This window comes from Cynoglossus semilaevis, chromosome 6 (genome assembly GCF_000523025.1).
Source record: "Cynoglossus semilaevis isolate Cse_v1.0 chromosome 6, Cse_v1.0, whole genome shotgun sequence".
In the NCBI taxonomy this organism is placed as follows: Eukaryota; Metazoa; Chordata; class Actinopteri; order Pleuronectiformes; family Cynoglossidae; genus Cynoglossus; species Cynoglossus semilaevis.
The window spans coordinates 8,889,447-8,899,449 of NC_024312.1; the positions used below are offsets into that span (position 1 = coordinate 8,889,447).

The 10,003-nt window shown below is 44.9% G+C and overlaps 1 protein-coding gene across 7 annotated transcripts in view; it reads left to right on the forward strand.

The window, feature by feature from the left end:
- otud7a (OTU deubiquitinase 7A) overlaps nt 1–8,082 on the forward strand; it is a 40,619-nt gene extending 32,537 nt beyond the window's left edge. For all 7 annotated transcript variants that reach the window (XM_025056518.1, XM_025056519.1, XM_025056520.1 and 4 more), the window contains 3 exons: nt 4,308–4,422; nt 4,854–4,938; nt 5,224–8,082. In XM_025056518.1, coding sequence (XP_024912286.1) covers nt 4,308–4,422; nt 4,854–4,938; nt 5,224–6,789 — 1,766 coding nt within the window. In that variant the 3' untranslated portion in view covers nt 6,790–8,082. The remainder of the gene's footprint in view (nt 1–4,307; nt 4,423–4,853; nt 4,939–5,223) is intronic.
- Nucleotides 8,083–10,003: the final 1,921 nt, after the last annotated feature.

Genomic DNA, 10,003 nt, shown 5'->3' on the forward strand with positions numbered 1-10,003 from the left:
GAGTGCTTACTTTTATTTAGATATTTTTGTGTGCTATAGCAGGGAAAATAGATAAAGAAAATGTGATATTATCTTTGTCCACAAGAGGGTGCGTGTGTCCACCAAACCCACTGCAGCTCCATCATAACACCACTGCATTTTTTTTTTAAATCCTGGAACGCCGTGTCCTCACAGAAGACCACTGTGCTTTTTGTCTGCAGTCTGTCTCCAGGATGTTATGAGAAGACTCGTACGCAGTGTTTGGTGCATTTTTTGTAGGTTGTGAGGTCACACCTTACATACTGATAATACAAATCCCTTCAGTTTTCACTTGGGAATCATTTATGCATCCACACTGCAGAAGAAGCCCAACTAGAAACAAGCTAAATAGTCTGTAATTTGTACAAAATCGTGTGGAGCACTAAAAATCTGTCATCTGGGTGAGAGTAGTTTTTTTTTTGTAAACAATATGTTGAATAATGTACAGTAATACAAAGCCTTTTTATATGCTTGATGTACATTTTTGTTGCAATAATAGTGTTTTCTTTTCTCCCGTTTTAAGTTCAAATTCCACTTTTGCTGTGATAGAAACAGGGGTAGGGTCGGGTTGCCATTTAGATCGCAGTTGCCCCCTTTTTTCCTTTTAGCCCTTGAAACATCACCACATATGGGCAGGGCCCCAGGCTGATGGGGGCCCTAACAAACCAACCAGGACTCCCTCCTGACAGTCAGACCACTGTGCCGTGGAGCACGGCTCTCTGTTTCCTCCTGCCTGGGGTAGAGCATCTGAGGGGTCTGAGGGATCTCTGTGTGTGTTCAGGTGCCAGTGACTGCTTCAGAATAGTGGGCCTTTTCTTCTAGCTTCTGTGTGGAAGATTAGAGCAGCCAGTCCCTCCCAGTCACCTGATCCTACATCACACTGACACAACAGGCTACGGCTACTCTTCAACACCTGCTTTCATGTCTGCCGTACTGATGGTGGTGATTGTGACAAAAACAACAGTGGTGGGGAGGTTTAGGTCAGAGGTTACTGCTTGGCACCAAAAAGTTGTTGTTGTTGTTGTTGTTGTTGTTGTTGTTGTTGTTGTTGTTGTTGTTGTTGTTGTTGTTGTTGTTGTTTGAGACACAGCCTGAAAGTGAAATCGGTGAAGTGGATTTGTCAGGGAGTGGTGGCTTGGCACTTAAGAAAGTGAACTTAGGTCCAGAGTGTTTCTGGTTCAAGTCCACCAGCTGCCAAGTCAGCTCTGAGATGCCACTGAGCATGGCACACATTTTAATTAATCGCACGCAATACAATTTTGCAAAAGCCTACTTTACATTCAGTTGGTGTAGCGACCCCAGCGTTAGCTGGATTTACTTTTCTTTTCTGTCACGCCGCCCCCTTGGGGACAGAAATGTTTTCACGCCCTCTTCGACCCACACCCCCGCAAATTGAAATACTATTGATAATATGCTTGATAATATGTATATTTTTATATGTACAAACCACTGTATGAGTTGCTGCCAGTGGTGTGCACTTGTTTTAAAAAAACAAGTAAAACATTTAATACATGTACAGCTGTTGAAAAATGATTAATCCCCACAGCATGGTTCTCCCACATCTGTGTTTTACTGTGGGGACGGTGTTATTTGGGTTCGGGAGAGTGGTTGGAATTAATAATGTTTTCCTCACCTGTGGTGTAATAAGCCTTGGCTCATCAATAACTACCTTTGGCCTTGTCTTTTATCAGCCTGTTTGTGCTCCTGTGGTTATATGGTGTATAAGTGGGATATTCTGAGCTCCGATCCCAGCACCAAAAACACTTCCAGGTTTTCCTAGGCATCTCATCATCAACCCTCTGACACCAATCTGCACAGTGTGAATGGTCGTCTTTTACGTAAAAAACCCACCAACTTCACGCTGCTGAAAAACCATCCAGTTTTGGCTTGGCTTCCCTCCTTCTCTACCTCATAAAGACGCCCAGTGTGTTACTCACCAATGACAATAATTGAAACTGCATGTCAGTCAGATCTACAAACACCGTGTTTTATATTTTATTTTTTGTTTGTTGACCTAAAACTGATGCTGTCATGTAAATACCCCTGTGGTTTGGCTGGTGAAACGTGCAGCAAATGAAGCTCAGGCTCGTTCATATGCACCGCTGCTGTTTACTCCGGTGAATTGGCCCCTTTAAATCTGCAGCTGTGCGGAGTGGTCAAAGTCAGGAATTCAAATTTGTCCCTTTCCCAGACAGTACAAATTGTTCCTGATTCTGAAAACACAGGAAACATTGGCTGGCTGTTCCCGATGTGAATCAAGGCTTGTAATGGGAGGCTTTGTTCAGCAGTTGTGTCATGACTGTTCCCGTGTCTCAGGGCATGATATGACGGGAGACAAAGCACATCTATTTGTGTCAAACCCAGTGGTGTGACTAGATGCACAGAAAGGTTATCTACCTCATTTCAAACAACTGTTTCCTCATGGAACACACCCCCTCCCCCGCCCTCCTCTCTCACTGTATCCCTCTGAATCAGAGGAGCAGACTGAGCTGTGTGACTGCTACGTTGCTGAGTACGCAGCTCACATACCACGGAGGGCTATGATGTCATCCACACAAAAGCTATGGGAATCGGTCATCTAAGGACAACAAGTCAAAGCTGCCAACAGCAGTAGTAAATACATTACGGCACACTTTAGTCGCCCAGTGCTATATTGGCAGCGTTGAATGTGTTTATCTGGAGCAGTTCCCCAAGTGGGGAACAACAGCACACATTACATTCAGGAATAGGAAGAGGGGAGGACAGCTGCATGCTGGGAGCCAGGACATTACCTCTCAAACATGCGCTGCCTGCTGTCATGACCTGAATGGGAGTTAGCGTGGTGTGTTCCCAGTCCAAAAAATGACATGCATACGTGCGTGTGCACGTGCATGTCGGAGGTCAGAAAGTCCTCTTGTAGTTTTTAGCTCTGCTAAGTCAGAGCTCTGATTACTTCTTGACCCTGTGGGGGCAGCGCTCAGTCATTTTTGTTTTTTACGTACCTAAATATCCTCAGACCTCTGCAGGGGCTTTGAACACAAACGTACTGTCCTGGTATAGGAATATATTTTTTTTATAAATCTAATCATTTGAAAGAATCACTTTTAGTTTGTCCCTGTATCTGTGGTCGCCACATTGTGTTGTATTTTCACATGTCTTCATCTAGATCATGTAAAAAGACGCAGAAAGTAGTAAAAACCATGACCTGCAGTTTTACCGGGGACTCAGAGGAGGAGCAGTTGGACCTGGTGTCCATGTCTGTGTGAAGCCCGCAGAGAGGAGCAGCCTCCTGGCAGCGGCAGAGTTGATGAGGCGGTGAGAGGACCGTGTCCTCCATCTGGGACTGACAGTGAAGGTGGGAAATGTCCTCAGCCTGAACAGCCTGCTCCTCTCTGCTGTCATGTGGGCCACGGCCCCCACATTATGGCTAGCCCGGGGAGGGCTGTCATGTGGGCCATCGGGGTCTGGCTGGGCCTCCTGACACTTTTGAAAGGCAGCCATTCTTTTACACAAACTTCCAAACACATACCTGCACAATGTAAGGAGGCCTCCCACCAGAGCAAGCCCACGTGGGCGTCTGTTTTTCTTTGTTTTCCACAGCTACTGCTGAAAATATCTTGTGAGAAATTTATCATAGTGGGAATAGACTTGTTTTTCCTCTTCTTATGAACTCCTGTTTGTTACTCTGTGCTTCAGCGTTGCTGTTGATCAGCTCTAAAATGTTTGTCTAGTGTAGCTCTACTTAGAGGTAAAACGGAAGAAGTGATGTCCATTTTTCCTTAATGCTCTATGGCTCTATGGATTTTGTGCTGCAAGGTGATTTGCTGATTGAACAGTTGTCTGTTTACATCACTGTCACAACAGAAGGCCCTTCTCTAGTTTGCATGTTTGTCTGTCACAAATCACCCCTGACTCTCATCTCCACCCACTCCGCCCTTGCCTTCCACCTCTGTACACTTGTGACCTCATTTAAAAAAATTTAAAAAAAAAACAGAGGGAAAAAGATTGTTTTCAGGCATTTGTTTGTGATGACGCACATCCTCGACAACTGGTACTGCTCTAAGAGGCATTAAATCATAAGTCACATCCCTGAACGACACATTTTTGAAAATACAATGTTTTATTTTTTATTGTCATATGACTTTCGTCTTTTCTTCACCCATGCTGACAGTTGTTTTTCTAGTACTTCACTCATGGTGGTCCTGGCTCTGACGCCACAGTGGATCAGTGGGTTAAATGCTAGCTTTGCGATGTGATGTCTGTGGTAAAGCTAGGCCAAAGTAACCTTTTGATAATCCCATCTCTTCCAGCTGTTATTCCTCTGACCGACTCCGAGCACAAGCTGCTGGCACTCCATTTTGCCGTGGACCCCGGCAGGGACTGGGAGTGGGGGAGGGACGACAATGACAACATCAAGCTAGCCAAGTAAGTCCTGTATGGTTAATGGGTTATTGCTCATATACAGTAGAGCCTGATTCCACAGAGAACAACCAGTCATTCGATGAGGGCTGTGGGTTCAGGCTCCCTGGAAGTGACAGTTGTGTCATTTATATGGTTTCCCAAGAATCTGTGTCTCTGACTTTAAACTGTGTTTTTAACTAACTTGATGTCAGAGTTTATGAGTATTTAGAGTTTGTAAATAACTAGAAAACATTACCCTGTTCTGGGAATCATATTAAGTAAACAGAGGAATAATGATTCAACTATCTGCAGCTTATAGAGGGATTCTGGTCATTGTGAAATCCCAGGGTTTAAGGATTTAGACCTTCCGTCCTACAGTATGCTGTTTGAACACAAATGTCAGATTTCAGCTGCATGTTTTAAATCATACTCTCACGACACATGTTCTCCCACAGTCTCATCCTGTCTCTGGAGGCCAAACTCAACCTGCTGCACAACTACATGAATGTAACATGGATTCGAATTCCATCTGAAACAAGGGTAAATCTCTTTTCCTTTTCTCCTCCGTGGTTGATTTATCTGTTGAGAAACTCCTTCATACCAGATGTTCTTTACGCCACAGAGGCCATCATCAGTGTCATCATTCAGTGTCATAATGTCATCATGAAATTATTTGTTTTGTTGTGTGCTAAATAGCAGTTAGTCAGAATCAGTGCTTATTAGCAGCTGGGTGTGAATGTACTTTGGGAATATTTCAAAACTGTCCACTCTCTGTCCCACCAGTGTTTGTTTATTTACTCCTTCTGTCGTTGGGTCTCTGTGCAGGCTCCCTTGGCTCAGCCAGAGTCTCCGACAGCCTCTGCAGGTGAGGATGTGCAGTCTTTGGCAGAGTCCATGGACTCTGACCGTGAATCTGTCGGCAGTAACTCCAACATCAACACTGGCAAGCCCAGCAAAGAGAGCAAAGACAAAGACAAGCAGCGGAAGGACAAGGACAAAGGCCGGACTGACTCTGTAGCCAACAGATTAGGCAGCTTCAGCAAAACCCTGGGTATCAAGCTGAAGAAGAACATGGGAGGTTTGGGTGGCCTCGTGCACGGCAAAATGAACAAATCTAATTCTGGCTCAGGTCGTGGTGGGGAAGGTGGAGGGGAGAAGACCAAGAAAAAGGAGTCAAAGACATCCAAGGCTAGCAAGGAGGAGTCGGGCCAGTCCACCAGCTCCACCTCTTCTGAAAAAGCCACCAGTCCCTCACCAACAGATAATGACAGACCCTCCAGCTCCTCCCCCACTGAGAGACAGGACAGTTCAGGGAGAAGCTCAGGAGACAAGACCATGGAAAACTGGAAGTACAGCACTGACGTCAAACTCAGTCTCAACATCCTGCGGGCTGCCATGCAGGGGGAGCGCAAGTTCATTTTTGCAGGCCTCTTGCTCACCAGTCATCGGCATCAGTTCCACGAGGAGATGATCAGCTACTACTTGACTAATGCGCAGGAACGATTCAGCCAAGAGCAGGAGCAAAAGAGGAAAGAGGCCGAGAAGAAGGCAGTCGTAAATCCTGAGGTGGCCGCCAAAAAGTTGGAGCATGAGAGCGTCTTGCAGAGGGAGAGATCGGACAGCTCGCCTCCTGAGAGTTGCTCTCCTGTCCTGCCCCACCACACCTACAGCCACAGCTCGCAGCCCCCGCTGGTCCTTAAAACGCAGGGCAGAAACAGCCCCATTCCCGCGGCCCCACTCATGTCCGCCCCAGTGCCTCCCCTCACGCCGCCTACAGTCCCACATCTCGTCTCACACCCAGCCCCAGCCCCCGCACCCTACTCCTCCCCCAGTATTGGTGCTAAGAGACCTGGGCCCGTTCCTGTGTCTGCCCACTACAGCCATACGCCACCCATCCAGAGGCACAGTGTGATCCACATACAAGATGTCAACATGCAATCCTCCATCTTCCAAGATGAGCCCTACAAGCCAGTGGTGGGGTCCCTGAAGACCTGCGCCACCTACCCCCAGCAGAACCGCACGCTCTCGTCACAGAGTTATAGCCCTGCTCGCCTGTCGGGTGTGCGCACCGTCAACACCATGGAGATGCTGGCCTACAACATGCCCGGCGAACACAAGTCCCATACCTACACCAACGGATTTGATGCGGGAGACATTCAGGACTGCCTGGAGTTTGCTGATGAGGACAACTCGTCTCACACCTGGCTCAACAAAGACAAAACCAAAGGGCGGAGTTCTGGAAGCCCTTTGTACTGCTTTCAGCAGCACCGCTGCAAGAGGGAGAACTGCTCTTTCTACGGCAGGCCAGAGACAGAAAACTACTGCTCCTACTGCTACAGGGAGGAGCTGAAACGCAGGGAGAGGGAGGGCAAAGCGCAGAGGCCTGAATAGCCATCACCGCCACTCGCCATCAAGGCCGAAGGAGACTTAAGGGAACGACACCATCTGCACTCCGCATTTAGAATAACACGGTGGCAAACATTTTTCCTAATTTTGTCAAGGAATGCTCTTGTGATCCCGTCACCCTTTCCTTGTCGGCAAAGGTTGTTACTGTATGATGGAGGAAGCAGAACCTGAAACAGTGAGCAGCTTTGGCCAGAAAAATGTGCTGTTGGGTTTTTGTTCGTGTCTCACTGAATTTAGCCTTTTACTTGTTTTAGAGTAAAAGCCATCTCATTTTAACTCTCTGTATGTGAGGGAAAGCTCTTTATCTTTTTTTTTTATTATTTTGGAAGTTTGAAGGATTTGCATCTTATGTGGAAGGAACATTTTAGCTCTTTTAATCAGTTTCAATGCAATACCTCGACTTGGTTTTCTCAAAAGGTGTAGAAAATTTGTAGTTGTTTTGCAATCCAAATGAATTCAACGGGAGATTATTTTAGACTCCAAAGCAATAAATTGGTGATTTTTGCTACGCTCACTCCCATATTTGTCTATGCACCAATAACATGATTGCTGTAGGTTTATCTGTGTCTCATAAATTGTAAAGGATTGTCATGGTGTGCTTTTTGTAAACTACAAGAATTAGGTGTGTGGGCATTTTAGATTGTATGGTCAGATTAGAATGAAATGTAAAAATCTCACTTGTCACTAGTTAACCGTCGTCATTATGACACCGCAGGGGTTTGTGGTGTGAAAATTGGATGCAAAAAAAAAAAATTGTGACGACGTCATAGTTGCCCTAAAACCACAAGCACTGCCAAAAACAGGCTTCTTTTAAAAGATGAAAAAGAAAGGTTGACTCAATATTTCCAAACATTTGTGCCAAAAACTGAAAAGTATACGTAGGACAAATATGCCTTCAAAACATGCAGTGTTTTATGGTGTGTTTCTCTAAGTCACCCGTTTGCTCCTCTATGCCCATAAATGTGTTAGATGAGATGAATTGTGGGTAGTGAGAGCAGGCTTGATGCGTATTTGTCCGTTGTGTGCTTATGTGTTCTTTTTCCCTCCCCTTCTCTCTACATTTGCCACAGGACGTGCAATCATGCTACTAGCACTACACCGTGGTGGCCCGCAGTATAGTCGTGTCACCCACACAGTGTGAGATTGTGTTCTTCTTCTATAACGTAGAGGCCGTTCAGAGAAGCACCTGCTGCTACGAGCACCTCAAGCCTTTGTGATCGTCAGTGCTTTAATCAATCAGTGGGTTTGTAGAAAAAAAACAAAAACAAATAAAAAAAAGAACCGGTTACAAAAAAAAAAAAAGCCCAGGCCTTTAAGTGCTTTCTGCTCATTCCACATGACTACTGTAAAGATGCAGTGTTTGTGTTGCTGTTTGTTCTGGTGATGCTTGGATAATGTACCATTCTGTCCTTACCTAAGTGTGTCCTGGCCAAGGATGTCCACTGCTCCCTCAGTTCACTTCTGACTCTCTCCTCTCCACCTCAGTGTTGCTCCTCCTCGTTTCTATGTGATGACAGTTCATGGACTCCCACCATGTTAGGACTGTAAGATATGATTTTGTATTCCTTTAAGAGTTTTACACTACTTTAAATTATTAATTTGCACATTAGGTACAGATGTAAATATAAAAATAGTTTATTGTTACAAATACTGTGTGTCTCTCTCCTTTTTGGGGGCTGTTTTTATACATCGACTAAGTGGGTGAGTGAGTTAATAAGCCAGTTGAATAAGTAGCTAACTATGTTAGTTTATGTAGATACATGGGTGAGTGAGTACGTCAGCAAATAGGTAAGCAGCTGAGCGAGTAGCTAATTAGAGTAAGTTACCTGGATTGGTAAGTATATCAATTAGTACACAACAATCCATCCATCCATCTCCATCTGCTTCACCACCCAACTCACACTGCACCGTTACAGCCCCTCCTGAACCTTCCTGCGGGTGGTGAGTCCACTGGAAGATGCCAACTGCCCTAACCGGGATTGGATCTTGCCCAGGAGGTGAACCCTGGGGCTCCATACCAATGACAGAGACATTGCCTCTAGGCCAAAGCACCACAGTACACAACCAGGTAAGTAAATTTTATAGGACTAACATAGGAACTAGGTGAGTAATAGTTCATATTACTCACCTAGTAATGACAAATAATTCACTTTCACTTACTTTAGAGAGCAGTGGTGGCTTGGTGGTTAAGGAAGCAGTCTTGGCTCCAGAGTGTTTCAGGTTCGATTCCACCAGCTGCCAAGTTACCACTGAGGGTGGCACCATCCCCACACACTGATTTCCAGGCACTTCAGCTGCCCACTGTTCACTATGGTGATGGGTAAAAAGCAGAGGTCACATTTGGTTGTGTGCAGTGGTTTGCTGTGTAACTATGACAATTCATTTTCTTCCACTTTACTTTAGTATTTAACCACAACAGGTACCTCAGTGGACAAGCAGGTAATTAAGTATGTAAATTATTACGTGACCAGGTAAGTTAGTAAAGTAAGTTTTATTTTTTCTGTTGTAACTTATATCCAGAGGCTGTGAGTATAGAAGGATAAACTGTCATCTTAGGGCTGTGACTAGTTTTCCTTGCAGTAGTGTAGTTGTTCTCCCTTTTCCCCTTCCCTCAAGTGCTCTTGTGCCCCCCAAGGCCCACCCTCTCAATTTGATAACCTGTCTAATCTAGACTAATCAAAATTTAATTTCTCTATTCGACCTCATAATTTGCCCCACATTATCATGCTCAAACATTATCTTTGTCCTAAAAAAAAGTTTTTCTGGTTTTCCAGATCAACCCTGGAAAGTCGGCCTAAAAAACCTTAAACGTCACCAAGTCAGTACCTGCAAACAAGTATAATATTAAAAAAGAAGAAAATTGCACATATTTTTTTGACTTGTCTCACTTAGAATCACACAAGACATTTAAGTCTTCAACCCTTTGACAGACCACAGTCAGAGGTCTCCATGGAGACATTGATTGGAGGGGGGGTGGCCCCCCCTTTTTTTTTACAGAGGTTGTGAAACATTTCCACTACACTGACCTCATTTTATATCAGCTTTACACAATGTACTGCTCTAAATTTTGCTAATACACACATACTACCTTTGTAGAGCAAATTAAGTCGTGTTTAGCCTCAGCAAAGTCTGATGTACCAGTACACACACAATGCGACCTGGATATACACTGTGAAGTAATCTCCGAAAAAAAAAAGTT